This window comes from Olea europaea, unplaced genomic scaffold (genome assembly GCF_002742605.1).
Source record: "Olea europaea var. sylvestris unplaced genomic scaffold, O_europaea_v1 scaffold1435, whole genome shotgun sequence".
NCBI lineage: Eukaryota > Viridiplantae > Streptophyta > Magnoliopsida > Lamiales > Oleaceae > Olea > Olea europaea.
In genome coordinates this window covers 368,061-385,303 of record NW_019231887.1, presented here as the reverse complement: position 1 = coordinate 385,303, position 17,243 = coordinate 368,061, and the positions used below count along the sequence as shown (strand labels likewise).

Genomic DNA, 17,243 nt, shown 5'->3' with positions numbered 1-17,243 from the left:
TGAAAAATATCTTCACCACTCGTCTTCGATGATGACATTTGCACAATATTCTTCAATATATTCCCCCAAGTGTGTTTAGCCCCTTTAGAGTAATTCACGATCTCTTCCACTTCACTTTCCTCTTCAGATTCAGCAGTGAATTCCTTCACCGTATCAGCAGTTATTTCAGTTGCTGATAGTGCAGCTTGCTCCTTTAAGAACTGAGAAGAGTATGGTGTCCAGATTAAAAAGGCTAACACAAGTTGTTGGTAAACCGACATATGTTCTGAGGCAGAGATAAACCTACTTTCATTATCTTGTGTCGTGCACTGCGTGTTTTTGCATGTTGCAGCCACTGCTTATGTCTCTGGAAGGCAGATTTACTTGAGAGCCCCTAAAAAGGGAAAAAACTTGTAAGCTGTATGTAGGAAATGGTACACAACTAGATAAGATATTCTACCATTAGAATGCAAAAGCCAGAAAAAGGGGATATTCACTTCAAGAAGACAGGAAATGTCACAAGGGAGTAACACACGCTGCTTAATGAAAATAATAGACTAACAAAAAATAACAGAGAAATGTTAAACTTCCCAAATGGTGTAGGAACATGAACATGCAAGTTCGATTTCAGATGAGTATATCTGAGCATCAAACTCTATATATCATAAAAATAAAACTTGAAACTAGCAGATGTCCCAGTTTCATCAAGTAGGCCACGCATGATAATTGATACGAAGCTAACCATGCAAGAAGTAGATTGGATCTACAAGGGGTCAAACACAAGTCAAAAATTCACATCAACTAACATTGTAAGTTATTATCTCCACAACTTCAGCATTAGCAAGAATATGTGTTGGAGATACAAGATTGCCATTGACCTGCAAAAAGAAAATTTTGGCATTTAGACCAGAATTCAGACAGAAGAAAGTTGCAACAGTGTAACCAGAATTCATAAATAAAAAATATACTTCAGACACAGAACCATTACCTTTGCAGCCACCATTTTGTTGCCAACTTCAGTGTGTATCATATATGCATAATCGATGACAGTCGCTCCTTTAGGTAGATTTTTAATCTGTAGGAAATTAAGAACTAAATAAGCATTCGACACAGTTCCTTTTCCCGCAACATCAATGATAACTATTACCTCTCCTCTGGGTGTAAATACAAAGACACGACTGCCTAAAAGATCTCTGGTGACAGTGTCAACAAACTCTCTGGAGCTCATGTTCCCAACGAACTCCTCTTGCCATTCCCTAATTGCATTCAGCCAGCCTATCTGAAGACAAAAGGGAGTACCACCATTGAATTAGTGATGCAGTCAAGTACAAAGCACTTAATCTAAGACCCCCTAACAGAAGAATGATTTCCACATGTGAAACTATAGAGTAAAAAGATAGTCTACCCTGAGGGCAACATTGGCATTATTTAGGCAAACCGTTTTCCCTCGGGTGCTACTGCCATTTGGCATAACATGTCCAACTAAGCCATTCACAAAAACTTTCCCACTATAATGTGCAGCAATCCCTCTTTCAGCAATCAAATCCATCTCTTCAGTTCTAATCTGCCAACCAAAGTAATATAAGAATAAATTGAATTCCTTGCAAGTGACATATGATGAGAGAACATGCAACTAATAATCATATACCATAAGCATCTAGATGATGCTCAAGATAGAGCTTAAAATTAGAGAGATCAAAATGACTAACCAGAACTTCCAGCCTAAACATACTCTCATAAAGAAACGGTATAACTGTAGTATGAAGACTCTGATAGCCATTAGGTTTCGGGGTGGCAATGTAGTCCTTAATCTGGTTCCCAAACAATGAAAGGGAAAAAGGAAAAAATACACCTCAATATGCTGTACAAACAATATGTAGTAAAAGCATCTTGAAACTAAAAACAAGGGGATGAACAGACATACAGCTCGAGGAATAGGAGTCCAAATTCCATGCACCAGCCCGAGAACATGATAGCATATCTGCAAAGGAAATTTCAGTTAGAGAGATAAATTAGGACTGTAATTTAGAACGCGACGTTAGATGCTTTAAACTAGATATCAGTTTACCTGCTGTGCATTACACAGGGGTCCGACTCCAACGCATGGCTTCGGTTTTATAATTATTCGAAGCTGGTAGGAAAAATATTCAGAGAAGTGAGAGATTGTAACAGAAAATGGCACATCAAAATGATGGAGGAAAATGATGGCAATACCTGTGCAATTTGGTTGACTTCATTTATCGAGCTTCTAGATTTAAGTACAGCTTTATAGATGCTGCATATATATAAAAGAATTTAGAGTCAGAGACATCTCCATTACTCTATGCAGACTTCCATATCAATAAGTGGAATTTCTGTACATCTAATAGTTCAAGTTCTATTCCAAGAGATGAGGTTGGTGGTTGATGGTTGGGGTTATACCGCAACAGGGCAGTAACTAAAAATTTGAAGGACAGAAAAGAGAACAGACATTCACCATGACGAACATACACAAATAAATCAATGCATCTGAAATGAGAGAGAAAGAGGTCAAGGTCGAGGATCACCTGTAAGGTTCCTTGCATACAGATTGAACTTCAGTTTTCACCGTCATAAGATCTAGGAATTGGTCATCCTGAATCCTCTTCATTAATATTTTGTTTGCCTAATGGAAGAACAAAAGAGTTCAGTAAATTACACTGAAATAAATTAAAAAGTACAACCAAAAAGTCATATAACCCCCATCAATGCATCCGAAAATTAGCTTGCTGCACTATCACATATTGGATCACAGAATAACGTAAATTACCTCTTCAAGTTCTTTCTCGTGTTCTTTATAAAGTTCTGAAATTCTTATCCTGACCTTAGCATAATCTTGAGCATTTGTGTACATAAATGCCAGATTTTCAAGTTCTGACTGCAAGAAAGAAAATGGAAAGATAAGCAGAAAATGTAATATAATAACCATATACCCAAGTACAGGAAAATTGTGTAGAGAGAAGGTATTGCAGGTGAAATGACAAGGTTTAGTTAAAAGCAGTTTTATGTCCAGGGAAATCACATAATGGCACTAGAAGTGATTGTTGACCGGCATAGGACCTTTCTAAATGTGGCCTGTAACAACAAAGGAAATGATCGATCTGGGGTGGAGATGAAAAGATAAAAGATATGGTAGGCGTACAAATAATTACTGGATACGCAGAGTGAGATTAATTGTACAGGTTCCAACTACAGCAAAAAAAAGGTTTATAGTGCCCGTGTCACGTGCGAATATATAGCTTTATAGAATATTTGAAGTTTAATTATTATAGATTTTTAAATCATTTGTATGACCAATTATTTACTAAAAATTTTGCACAGAAGAATAAAAAAATAGTTTGGCATAGAAATCAAATGGTGAAGGAGATTAACAGCCGTTCAATATAGATCTAGGATGTCCCTACTCCAGCTTCCAGTTGACCACTTTAGTGAAGTTAAGAATGGAATGTCCAACATTTCATGTGTTCTAGTTGAATAGATGCCATGAAAAGGTAAACCTTGGGTCGTCATCTGGATGCCAAAGGTGCAAAAAATGGAAATGCGCGATTTGATTGGGCCCACATACAGTCTAGTATAGGGTTTATGCCCCAGGGACGTAAATCAGTAAACGTAGGGGCAGAACAACATGACAATTACTAGTTAATTGTAGCGAAACAACAATGGGAATTTCCTGGTAGAAAGCACATGAAACAAAACAGAATTGAAGGCAGAATATGATACATATTATGGGTTCAAAAATTAATTCTATAAGCCTCAACGGATGTCAATCACAAATTCACAATAATAATCTAAAATAGAATTTGGATAATGTGGGCAGAACATGGTATTTATTTTAAAGGTCGATAGAGATACCACACAAAGCTTTATATCATGTAATCCAAGATGATTTAACAACAATCAGCATAGTAGGAAATAGCGTACCTTGATTTGGTAAATTCCAAGCAATTTTGCCAGAGGAGCAAAAACCTGCAGTGTCTCCAGGGCTATGCTGGACTGGACACGATAGATACCATTAAGAACAATTTGGAATCAGATAGTAATTGAACAAAAGTTCCAATATATACACCTGCTTGTGTGGAGGCATATGCGAAAGCGTGCGCATGTTATGCAATCTGTCAGCTAATTTGACTATTATAACGCGAACCTGAAACACCCAACACTTTGTTGTTACAGATTGTAGTGCAGAAACAACGATATTACTATATGTCTACACATACAAGTGTCATACCTCTTCGGTCATGGCTAGAAACATCTGTCGGAGGTCATCTGCCTTGACATCTTGAACAGAATGATTCTCATCCTTAGACTTAAGTTTCCCAAGTTTCGATACCTGGATTAACAGAGACAAATAACTTATGAGTATTAAATGTTCAACAATGAGTGTCAACTTAACACTAAAGAGGAGATTTAGATAAAGGGAAATAAGAAAATAACGTGTGAAAAAAGAAAAAAGCTATCAAAGAATAAAGTGCATGAAACTAACTTTAGTTTCCCCTTCAACAATGTGACGAACAGTAGAGCCAAAATTCTTCTCTATTCTTTCAAATGTAACAATATTTGTATCTTCCACCGTGTCATGTAACAAACCAGCAGCAATTGACTCCCAATCCAATTCCTGAAATGACAGAAATTAAGTAAAAAGTGATTGTCATAATCAAATCAAGTGCCAAATAATAAAAGAAAATCAAACGCTCATCAGCTATAGAGATAGATAAAGATGATTAATCTGCATAACTCACAAGTTCTCCAAGAATTTGTGCAACTGCAACTGGGTGAATAATAAAGGGCTCTCCACTGCGCCTCTTTTGACCATCGTGGGCCTCAAAAGCAAGCTGTGTAACAAGCCAAAAAAGAAAACGACATAGAATTAAGGTTTGACAACTGAATCCTTCCTGACTGTACGACACAAGAGTTTCTCAGCAGTATCTCTTCCGTAGGAGTCAAAAATTTATAAATATGGGAGGTAGAGGTTGAGGGGCAAAAAGGTAAATTAAGAAATATAGGAAAACGAGAAAAATAAAAAAAAATGAGCATTGAGGCCAGAGAACTAGAAGATAATAACAACTAGAGCAACTAAGAATTTATGAAGAACAAAATAAACTTACATTCAGCGCATTACGAACCAATTCCAATTCTTTTGATGAGAGATATTGGATGGTAGGTTTGAGATCCTGATACAAAGAAAAAAATTGCATCAGTACTGCAAAGTTGTTACTCCATTTTTGGCACTCAAACGAACTGTCATGTTCAGATCAAGCCTTTCCCTGCTATCAGGGCAAATATATGGATTCTTTTAGCTTTGTGACTCAAGTGCAATTAGCTCGAGAGTTTCACCAGAAATCGCATTTTTCAACATCATCATTTCATGTCCTACTTTTCGACAAGATTTAAGATTTATAGTAATCATGCCATTCAATCTTCTTTCTTAATTTATCTTCCATGCCTGCTACCTTTTGCCTTTCACAATAGTAATCATTATCGTGTTATCTGAGATGGATTTCATATAGTTTTTTAGATTCATAAATTACATTTTTATGCGAACAATTGATGAAAAATGAGTCATTTCACATACCTCCCACAAGCTGTCAGGAGAAACCTCGCATGCTTGTGAAGAAGATGGTACACTACGCGAATTACATTTTCCAGTAGCCAAATGAACCATTCTCGAGCTTAAGAGCTTTTGTGGAAGGATGGAGTCTGAGGCTTCCTGTGAATACCATCCTCCCAAATAATGGGATTCATATTTCTGGCACAAGTAAAAGAACGATTGAGGAGTAGAAAAAGAGAAGGCCACTTGCTGCTGGTGAAGGCAAACAAACATATATTGCGATTAAAATAGAAATAACAGATAATAAATTTGTGAATCACATTTCAGCTATGGAAGGAATGAGTACTCATATAGAACTCAATGATATACAAAGCAAAGACGAGTTTAAGTACACATTAACAGTCAGAAATTACAGAAACAAGCAAACACTCAGCTAAATAAACACAAGACAGATTATTTAACACTTCCATGCTTTCAATTACTTAGCAAACTTACATCAGCCACGATTTCTATCCTATAAGAACTCCTCAGAAAAATCTCTCATTGCTCAAAACTACATCCATTCTGATATTCATCAACTGGTTCGCTTAAATACAATTTTTTGTAGGACTTAAAATTTCTAAATTATTCTATAAAATTAACTATTCCAACCTTCCTAAGAAAAGAAAAATAGCAATTCCAAAAGAAAATCTAGATATAGAACAACAAACCTAGCCTTGTTCATACTAAATTTGAAGTTGGCTAGATATAGCGCGATAACATTTCGAAACTTATGTGTTCTTGATCAGCCATGTGATGAATTTTGATGCATAAAATCTCTAAAATTCAGGTAAATACTCACACATGAAATGTGATTTCTTCTCGCAGTTCTTCCACAATGGTGCGAAGGATGAGCGGTGCTTGCGAGAAATCCCGTGAGTGCTCTTGGAGCCTTAGAAGCACACGAGAGCACGCTGCAATCATATTTTCCACTCACATCCCCTTTCCAGAACTTAAATATATTCAAGCATTCTACAGACACTGCCAAAATCGAAAAAAAAATCTCAATCGCACAAAATTAATCAAACATTTCCGAAAAATACACACTAGCTCAACCAAATTACAAACTAAATCAACATCAGAGCGGAAAGTAATACGGACCTGACATTGAAGCAGCAGGAGCCATTTCTAATTCGAAGCATCGGTCCACAAAACACGCATTGAACGAAACGCACACTAAACTACAGTTCTGAAACAAAAATCAAATAAGCAGAATCCAAAGCTCACTAAAATATAGAATCAAAAGATTTCTATTCGGCTAAAGGAGAAAAAACCTAGTTATTCAAAATTAGAGAGGGCTTAGTTAAGGGGTGGATTGAAGGCAGGTGGTGAAAGAGATTGAGATAATCTAGAGTGAGAAACAAAGAGAGGCGGGGGGGGATAAAATGGAGTTTCAGTCGAGACCACATAAATGCCTTAAGGTGAAGATATTTTTATTTTTATTTTTATTTATTTTGATAATATTTCATTATTTCTCTGTGGGCTAATTTTGTGTGCAGAAAATTAAGGTATGATTTAAGTGAACGTGATCGCACCCCCACGAATTGACCTAGGTAGGCCATTTTATATAAAATTTCAATCAAATTTTTTTGACTTTTATAAGTTTATTAGATAGAACAAGACTTGAGACAAGTTTTTCTGTGACTTATATAATTAATCAAATTTATTTAGAGTTATCTATACATCAAATCTTGACGAGACTGTTTCAAGTAACTGGTCTAATTTTTAAAGAAATATAATTTATAACAAATATTTGTCTAAATTAATTCATCTACCATCTCAAGTTAAATCTTATGTTTAGTAGATATAGATCAATTAAATTTATAATTTTAATGATTGAATTTATTTAAAGTAACTCAATTTTAACTACTGCCACGTTAGGTTGTCTTAAAAATTTATTTTTCCAAACCTTTTCTTTTAAAGCTCAATTAACTCCCAAAGTTTAATTCGTAAATCAATAAATTGGTCAATGCAAAGAAAATATTTTTCTTCTTTCCCTTATCCCTTTTGATGCTTGATTATATTATTTTTTAAAAACTAAAAAAATTCAAAATATGAAAAGAAATTCACATGAACTACGCTTATTATGTAATAAAGAAAATCAAATTCTATGACACCTTTCTTATAAATTCAAATTCTCCTAGCAACACAACATATATGGATTTAATGCTTTGAGGAGAGGCATAAACCTCGTCAAAGTGATTATAACCATGATAATTCGATATATTCTTTAAAATGAACCATAAATATAACTTAAACATAGAGAAAGCAATGCAAGAAAATGTGAAAAAGGTAAAAGCATACATATAATAACAAAATTGAAGTCTACACATTTAGGTAAGAGAGGAGTAGTCGTATGAATATAATGGCATATTCCCCCTTTTACAATAAAAATCCAACTTCAAGTAGGGGAGACCCTTTTCCATATCAATTCACATAGGAATATACTTCCTCGAAGAGAAGGTACCTATATATGGACGTAACTTAGAGGCTTGAATTAGTATACATCAATCAACGTTCGATACAAGTGTTTCTAGAATTAAAATTGACTAACGAAAACCCCCACTCCTTTCTTCTTAATCGGATCAATTCATTATCCAGTTTAGCCTCTATATTTTAAAATTCATTTTGTTTTTTTCCAAACTCGTTTCTAATTGCACATTTCAAGGAATTCACAATTTTCATGAACTTTTCAATAAGACTTTTAATCAAATCAAATTTATTAAAATTTTGATTTTTAAATACTAAATCAAACACGATCTAAATAAAGTCGAATGTTCATTTTTATCTTTACATACATGTTAACATATGTATTTCAAGCACATGTATATAGATACCGCTCATTCAGATGGATTTGTTCAACATGGATAATAGTTTCTCATTCAAATTTCATTTTAAAATGTCAACCTTATTAAGAAGGGTAATCTAAAGTCTTATAAGTTTGTCTATGTTTTCATTTTTATCTAATGCGAAATTTTATCTCTTAACATATCCATGATAGTGGCTCGTTTGAACAAACCAATCTTGAAATATGTATGCTTATTTTATTTGCTCGTTTAAGCAGACCAATATTGAAATTTGCATGCTCATTTATTAAGTCTTAATCGGATTGAATCGCTTGTTGGAACATGATGGGCTCTAATATCATGTTAAGACTTGGGGGTTTCTTGCTTTCTATTTTTCTATGAACAACAAAAATTCTTTAGACAAATAAAAGAATATTTTTAATTCCAAACAAGGGATATTAGAACGTTAGCTGGTTTGTAGTATTGTGGCAAAAGAAAAAATTTGACCAGTGTGAAATATGACGTAGATAAATTATGATGTAAAAATTAATTTTAGCTTGTGGCAAGTACGAGTCATTGAATATTTGCTACAAAGGCGTTTTGAAAAAAAATAATAATAATAAAAAGAAAACAATATTATTTTTTTGAGCTCACCGCACAAGAACATATGGTAATTCCTTCAGCTGCCAATGCAGCCGTGATGTCTGCCATCATACCTGGCAGTCATTGATAAAATTTTGAACCGCATAATTAGAAGGTTACTAATGCATCATGTAGAGAGTTGAGAATGCATATTACAGCCAAGTTACACAGAAGCATAATAGTATTTCCAAAACAGTTAAATCTTCCAATCACCACAACAAATAAAGTTCCCTTGATTTTGATCTTTGATCATAAACATAGGAAGAATATTTCATAAGACCTATCAATTAGCCAATATATGAAATTGTAAAATATTGATACAACCTGATTCACCATCAAAATATGCCTCGTACATTTAAAATAAGGATGAGAAGGTTCAGCGTGTTTGACTAAGCTTTCACAAACATGATTGGATAGCTTACCCTTTTTCTACTTCTAAAGTAAAATATATATATATAATTTGAAATTAGGTCTTGCTTTATAGTCAACACAAGTAACTAGAAATTTTGACCAAATAAAAAAATTATTTATTATAAAACTCACTTATTCACTTACGACTAAACATTTTAAGCTTAGCCAAACATGCACTAGACCTAAAAGTAGCATAGCAGTATGAAACATTACCTCTTCGATCTATGCACACTATGCAGAACCACTGGACAGAGTGCCCCTGAAGGTTGCACCAAGATGCAACCTTGCTAGCTCGCCAGCACTCTAACCCAGGCAAAACTTCCCTGTATATTGGAATGTTGGCTAGAATCATCTTGGCAACACCATTGCCTTGAGATAAAACTTCTTCATTGGCCCTCAAACTCACATGCTGCATGTGCTTGTTATGAATCCCATTAACCTTAGCAATCTGAATGCCCCTCTTATTGAACTGAAAAATATCTTCACCACTCGTCTTCGATGATGACATTTGCACAATATTCTTCAATATATTCCCCCAAGTGTGTTTAGCCCCTTTAGAGTAATTCACGATCTCTTCCACTTCACTTTCCTCTTCAGATTCAGCAGTGAATTCCTTCACCGTATCAGCAGTTATTTCAGTTGCTGATAGTGCAGCTTGCTCCTTTAAGAACTGAGAAGAGTATGGTGTCCAGATTAAAAAGGCTAACACAAGTTGTTGGTAAACCGACATATGTTCTGAGGCAGAGATAAACCTACTTTCATTATCTTGTGTCGTGCACTGCGTGTTTTTGCATGTTGCAGCCACTGCTTATGTCTCTGGAAGGCAGATTTACTTGAGAGCCCCTAAAAAGGGAAAAAACTTGTAAGCTGTATGTAGGAAATGGTACACAACTAGATAAGATATTCTACCATTAGAATGCAAAAGCCAGAAAAAGGGGATATTCACTTCAAGAAGACAGGAAATGTCACAAGGGAGTAACACACGCTGCTTAATGAAAATAATAGACTAACAAAAAATAACAGAGAAATGTTAAACTTCCCAAATGGTGTAGGAACATGAACATGCAAGTTCGATTTCAGATGAGTATATCTGAGCATCAAACTCTATATATCATAAAAATAAAACTTGAAACTAGCAGATGTCCCAGTTTCATCAAGTAGGCCACGCATGATAATTGATACGAAGCTAACCATGCAAGAAGTAGATTGGATCTACAAGGGGTCAAACACAAGTCAAAAATTCACATCAACTAACATTGTAAGTTATTATCTCCACAACTTCAGCATTAGCAAGAATATGTGTTGGAGATACAAGATTGCCATTGACCTGCAAAAAGAAAATTTTGGCATTTAGACCAGAATTCAGACAGAAGAAAGTTGCAACAGTGTAACCAGAATTCATAAATAAAAAATATACTTCAGACACAGAACCATTACCTTTGCAGCCACCATTTTGTTGCCAACTTCAGTGTGTATCATATATGCATAATCGATGACAGTCGCTCCTTTAGGTAGATTTTTAATCTGTAGGAAATTAAGAACTAAATAAGCATTCGACACAGTTCCTTTTCCCGCAACATCAATGATAACTATTACCTCTCCTCTGGGTGTAAATACAAAGACACGACTGCCTAAAAGATCTCTGGTGACAGTGTCAACAAACTCTCTGGAGCTCATGTTCCCAACGAACTCCTCTTGCCATTCCCTAATTGCATTCAGCCAGCCTATCTGAAGACAAAAGGGAGTACCACCATTGAATTAGTGATGCAGTCAAGTACAAAGCACTTAATCTAAGACCCCCTAACAGAAGAATGATTTCCACATGTGAAACTATAGAGTAAAAAGATATTCTACCCTGAGGGCAACATTGGCATTATTTAGGCAAACCGTTTTCCCTCGGGTGCTACTGCCATTTGGCATAACATGTCCAACTAAGCCATTCACAAAAACTTTCCCACTATAATGTGCAGCAATCCCTCTTTCAGCAATCAAATCCATCTCTTCAGTTCTAATCTGCCAACCAAAGTAATATAAGAATAAATTGAATTCCTTGCAAGTGACATATGATGAGAGAACATGCAACTAATAATCATATACCATAAGCATCTAGATGATGCTCAAGATAGAGCTTAAAATTAGAGAGATCAAAATGACTAACCAGAACTTCCAACCTAAACATACTCTCATAAAGAAACGGTATAACTGTAGTATGAAGACTCTGATAGCCATTAGGTTTCGGGGTGGCAATGTAGTCCTTAATCTGGTTCCCAAACAATGAAAGGGAAAAAGGAAAAAATACACCTCAATATGCTGTACAAACAATATGTAGTAAAAGCATCTTGAAACTAAAAACAAGGGGATGAACAGACATACAGCTCGAGGAATAGGAGTCCAAATTCCATGCACCAGCCCGAGAACATGATAGCATATCTGCAAAGGAAATTTCAGTTAGAGAGATAAATTAGGACTGTAATTTAGAACGCGACGTTAGATGCTTTAAACTAGATATCAGTTTACCTGCTGTGCATTACACAGGGGTCCGACTCCAACGCATGGCTTCGGTTTTATAATTATTCGAAGCTGGTAGGAAAAATATTCAGAGAAGTGAGAGATTGTAACAGAAAATGGCACATCAAAATGATGGAGGAAAATGATGGCAATACCTGTGCAATTTGGTTGACTTCATTTATCGAGCTTCTAGATTTAAGTACAGCTTTATAGATGCTGCATATATATAAAAGAATTTAGAGTCAGAGACATCTCCATTACTCTATGCAGACTTCCATATCAATAAGTGGAATTTCTGTACATCTAATAGTTCAAGTTCTATTCCAAGAGATGAGGTTGGTGGTTGATGGTTGGGGTTATACCGCAACAGGGCAGTAACTAAAAATTTGAAGGACAGAAAAGAGAACAGACATTCACCATGACGAACATACACAAATAAATCAATGCATCTGAAATGAGAGAGAAAGAGGTCAAGGTCGAGGATCACCTGTAAGGTTCCTTGCATACAGATTGAACTTCAGTTTTCACCGTCATAAGATCTAGGAATTGGTCATCCTGAATCCTCTTCATTAATATTTTGTTTGCCTAATGGAAGAACAAAAGAGTTCAGTAAATTACACTGAAATAAATTAAAAAGTACAACCAAAAAGTCATATAACCCCCATCAATGCATCCGAAAATTAGCTTGCTGCACTATCACATATTGGATCACAGAATAACGTAAATTACCTCTTCAAGTTCTTTCTCGTGTTCTTTATAAAGTTCTGAAATTCTTATCCTGACCTTAGCATAATCTTGAGCATTTGTGTACATAAATGCCAGATTTTCAAGTTCTGACTGCAAGAAAGAAAATGGAAAGATAAGCAGAAAATGTAATATAATAACCATATACCCAAGTACAGGAAAATTGTGTAGAGAGAAGGTATTGCAGGTGAAATGACAAGGTTTAGTTAAAAGCAGTTTTATGTCCAGGGAAATCACATAATGGCACTAGAAGTGATTGTTGACCTGCATAGGACCTTTCTAAATGTGGCCTGTAACAACAAAGGAAATGATCGATCTGGGGTGGAGATGAAAAGATAAAAGATATGGTAGGCGTACAAATAATTACTGGATACGCAGAGTGAGATTAATTGTACAGGTTCCAACTACAGCAAAAAAAAGGTTTATAGTGCCCGTGTCACGTGCGAATATATAGCTTTATAGAATATTTGAAGTTTAATTATTATAGATTTTTAAATCATTTGTATGACCAATTATTTACTAAAAATTTTGCACAGAAGAATAAAAAAATAGTTTGGCATAGAAATCAAATGGTGAAGGAGATTAACAGCCGTTCAATATAGATCTAGGATGTCCCTACTCCAGCTTCCAGTTGACCACTTTAGTGAAGTTAAGAATGGAATGTCCAACATTTCATGTGTTCTAGTTGAATAGATGCCATGAAAAGGTAAACCTTGGGTCGTCATCTGGATGCCAAAGGTGCAAAAAATGGAAATAAGCGATTTGATTGGGCCCACATACAGTCTAGTATAGGGTTTAAGCCCCAGGGACGTAAATCAGTAAACGTAGGGGCAGAGCAACATGACAATTAATAGTTAATTGTAGCGAAACAACAATGAGAATTTCCTGGTAGAAAGCACATGAAACAAAACAGAATTGAAGGCAGAACATAATACATATTATGGGTTCAAAAATTAATTCTATAAGCCTCAACGGATGTCAATCACAAATTCACAATAATAATCTAAAATAGAATTTGGATAATGTGGGCAGAACATGGTATTTATTTTAAAGGTCGGTAGAGATACCACACAAAGCTTTATATCATGTAATCCAAGATGATTTAACAACAATCAGCATAGTAGGAAATAGCGTACCTTGATTTGGTAAATTCCAAGCAATTTTGCCAGAGGAGCAAAAACCTGCAGTGTCTCCAGGGCTATGCTGGACTGGACACGATAGATACCATTAAGAACAATTTGGAATCAGATAGTAATTGAACAAAAGTTCCAATATATACACCTGCTTGTGTGGAGGCATATGCGAAAGCGTGCGCATGTTATGCAATCTGTCAGCTAATTTGACTATTATAACGCGAACCTGAAACACCCAACACTTTGTTGTTACAGATTGTAGTGCAGAAACAATGATATTACTATATGTCTACACATACAAGTGTCATACCTCTTCGGTCATGGCTAGAAACATCTGTCGGAGGTCATCTGCCTTGACATCTTGAACAGAATGATTCTCATCCTTAGACTTAAGTTTCCCAAGTTTCGATACCTGGATTAACAGAGACAAATAACTTATGAGTATTAAATGTTCAACAATGAGTGTCAACTTAACACTAAAGAGGAGATTTAGATAAAGGGAAATAAGAAAATAACGTGTGAAAAAAGAAAAAAGCTATAAAAGAATAAAGTGCATGAAACTAACTTTAGTTTCCCCTTCAACAATGTGACGAACAGTAGAGCCAAAATTCTTCTCTATTCTTTCAAATGTAACAATATTTGTATCTTCCACCGTGTCATGTAACAAACCAGCAGCAATTGACTCCCAATCCAATTCCTGAAATGACAGAAATTAAGTAAAAAGTGATTGTCATAATCAAATCAAGTGCCAAATAATAAAAGAAAATCAAACGCTCATCAGCTATAGAGATAGATAAAGATGATTAATCTGCATAACTCACAAGTTCTCCAAGAATTTGTGCAACTGCAACTGGGTGAATAATAAAGGGCTCTCCACTGCGCCTCTTTTGACCATCGTGGGCCTCAAAAGCAAGCTGTGTAACAAGCCAAAAAAGAAAACGACATAGAATTAAGGTTTGACAACTGAATCCTTCCTGACTGTACGACACAAGAGTTTCTCAGCAGTATCTCTTCCGTAGGAGTCAAAAATTTATAAATATGGGAGGTAGAGGTTGAGGGGCAAAAAGGTAAATTAAGAAATATAGGAAAACGAGAAAAATAAAAAAAAATGAGCATTGAGGCCAGAGAACTAGAAGATAATAACAACTAGAGCAACTAAGAATTTATGAAGAACAAAATAAACTTACATTCAGCGCATTACGAACCAATTCCAATTCTTTTGATGAGAGATATTGGATGGTAGGTTTGAGATCCTGATACAAAGAAAAAAATTGCATCAGTACTGCAAAGTTGTTACTCCATTTTTGGCACTCAAACGAACTGTCATGTTCAGATCAAGCCTTTCCCTGCTATCAGGGCAAATATATGGATTCTTTTAGCTTTGTGACTCAAGTGCAATTAGCTCGAGAGTTTCACCAGAAATCGCATTTTTCAACATCATCATTTCATGTCCTACTTTTCGACAAGATTTAAGATTTATAGTAATCATGCCATTCAATCTTCTTTCTTAATTTATCTTCCATGCCTGCTACCTTTTGCCTTTCACAATAGTAATCATTATCGTGTTATCTGAGATGGATTTTATATAGTTTTTTAGATTCATAAATTACATTTTTATGCGAACAATTGATGAAAAATGAGTCATTTCACATACCTCCCACAAGCTGTCAGGAGAAACCTCGCATGCTTGTGAAGAAGATGGTACACTACGCGAATTACATTTTCCAGTAGCCAAATGAACCATTCTCGAGCTTAAGAGCTTTTGTGGAAGGATGGAGTCTGAGGCTTCCTGTGAATACCATCCTCCCAAATAATGGGATTCATATTTCTGGCACAAGTAAAAGAACGATTGAGGAGTAGAAAAAGAGAAGGCCACTTGCTGCTGGTGAAGGCAAACAAACATATATTGCGATTAAAATAGAAATAACAGATAATAAATTTGTGAATCACATTTCAGCTATGGAAGGAATGAGTACTCATATAGAACTCAATGATATACAAAGCAAAGACGAGTTTAAGTACACATTAACAGTCAGAAATTACAGAAACAAGCAAACACTCAGCTAAATAAACACAAGACAGATTATTTAACACTTCCATGCTTTCAATTACTTAGCAAACTTACATCAGCCACGATTTCTATCCTATAAGAACTCCTCAGAAAAATCTCTCATTGCTCAAAACTACATCCATTCTGATATTCATCAACTGGTTCGCTTAAATACAATTTTTTGTAGGACTTAAAATTTCTAAATTATTCTATAAAATTAACTATTCCAACCTTCCTAAGAAAAGAAAAATAGCAATTCCAAAAGAAAATCTAGATATAGAACAACAAACCTAGCCTTGTTCATACTAAATTTGAAGTTGGCTAGATATAGCGCGATAACATTTCGAAACTTATGTGTTCTTGATCAGCCATGTGATGAATTTTGATGCATAAAATCTCTAAAATTCAGGTAAATACTCACACATGAAATGTGATTTCTTCTCGCAGTTCTTCCACAATGGTGCGAAGGATGAGCGGTGCTTGCGAGAAATCCCGTGAGTGCTCTTGGAGCCTTAGAAGCACACGAGAGCACGCTGCAATCATATTTTCCACTCACATCCCCTTTCCAGAACTTAAATATATTCAAGCATTCTACAGACACTGCCAAAATCGAAAAAAAAATCTCAATCGCACAAAATTAATCAAACATTTCCGAAAAATACACACTAGCTCAACCAAATTACAAACTAAATCAACATCAGAGCGGAAAGTAATACGGACCTGACATTGAAGCAGCAGGAGCCATTTCTAATTCGAAGCATCGGTCCACAAAACACGCATTGAACGAAACGCACACTAAACTACAGTTCTGAAACAAAAATCAAATAAGCAGAATCCAAAGCTCACTAAAATATAGAATCAAAAGATTTCTATTCGGCTAAAGGAGAAAAAACCTAGTTATTCAAAATTAGAGAGGGCTTAGTTAAGGGGTGGATTGAAGGCAGGTGGTGAAAGAGATTGAGATAATCTAGAGTGAGAAACAAAGAGAGGCGGGGGGGGATAAAATGGAGTTTCAGTCGAGACCACATAAATGCCTTAAGGTGAAGATATTTTTATTTTTATTTTTATTTATTTTGATAATATTTCATTATTTCTCTGTGGGCTAATTTTGTGTGCAGAAAATTAAGGTATGATTTAAGTGAACGTGATCGCACCCCCACGAATTGACCTAGGTAGGCCATTTTATATAAAATTTCAATCAAATTTTTTTGACTTTTATAAGTTTATTAGATAGAACAAGACTTGAGACAAGTTTTTCTGTGACTTATATAATTAATCAAATTTATTTAGAGTTATCTATACATCAAATCTTGACGAGACTGTTTCAAGTAACTGGTCTAATTTTTAAAGAAATATAATTTATAACAAATATTTGTCTAAATTAA

General features: G+C 35.1%; 2 protein-coding genes across 2 annotated transcripts; both read right to left on the bottom strand.

Moving 5' to 3' along the window:
* Positions 1 to 5: 5 nt before the first annotated feature.
* LOC111375967 (putative GTP diphosphokinase RSH1, chloroplastic) lies at positions 6 to 6,987 on the bottom strand (the record flags this gene model as incomplete). The annotated part of the gene is made up of 21 exons (XM_022998888.1): positions 6,686 to 6,987; positions 6,387 to 6,565; positions 5,570 to 5,743; positions 5,103 to 5,168; positions 4,737 to 4,829; positions 4,481 to 4,612; positions 4,226 to 4,327; positions 4,064 to 4,141; positions 3,919 to 3,990; positions 2,768 to 2,875; positions 2,526 to 2,623; positions 2,194 to 2,254; positions 2,048 to 2,110; positions 1,904 to 1,960; positions 1,689 to 1,790; positions 1,385 to 1,543; positions 1,127 to 1,258; positions 968 to 1,054; positions 786 to 857; positions 287 to 373; positions 6 to 200 (listed from the first exon to the last, which is right to left on the bottom strand). Coding segments are annotated over exons 1-21 (2,142 nt in total), but the record flags the coding sequence as incomplete, so codon positions are not given.
* Positions 6,988 to 8,977: 1,990 nt separating this feature from the next.
* On the bottom strand, positions 8,978 to 16,879 carry LOC111375999 (putative GTP diphosphokinase RSH1, chloroplastic). Its single transcript, XM_022998927.1, has 22 exons — positions 16,579 to 16,879; positions 16,280 to 16,458; positions 15,463 to 15,636; positions 14,996 to 15,061; positions 14,630 to 14,722; positions 14,374 to 14,505; positions 14,119 to 14,220; positions 13,957 to 14,034; positions 13,812 to 13,883; positions 12,661 to 12,768; positions 12,419 to 12,516; positions 12,087 to 12,147; positions 11,941 to 12,003; positions 11,797 to 11,853; positions 11,582 to 11,683; positions 11,278 to 11,436; positions 11,020 to 11,151; positions 10,861 to 10,947; positions 10,679 to 10,750; positions 10,180 to 10,266; positions 9,637 to 10,093; positions 8,978 to 9,086 (listed from the first exon to the last, which is right to left on the bottom strand). The coding sequence occupies exons 1-22, from the start codon at positions 16,601 to 16,603 to the stop codon at positions 9,007 to 9,009; spliced, it is 2,484 nt and encodes an 827-aa protein (XP_022854695.1). The 5' UTR covers positions 16,604 to 16,879; the 3' UTR covers positions 8,978 to 9,006.
* Between the last annotated feature and the right edge of the window lie 364 nt (positions 16,880 to 17,243).

Coding starts and splice junctions, on each gene's coding strand:
- LOC111375999 (XM_022998927.1), bottom strand. CDS start 16,603: ATGGCTCCTGCTGCTTCAATGTCAG. Junction 14,035..14,118: donor TTCTAGCCATGACCGAAGAG/GTATGACACTTG, acceptor TGGGTGTTTCAG/GTTCGCGTTATAATAGTCAA. Junction 11,437..11,581: donor TGTTTAGGTTGGAAGTTCTG/GTTAGTCATTTT, acceptor TTTGGTTGGCAG/ATTAGAACTGAAGAGATGGA.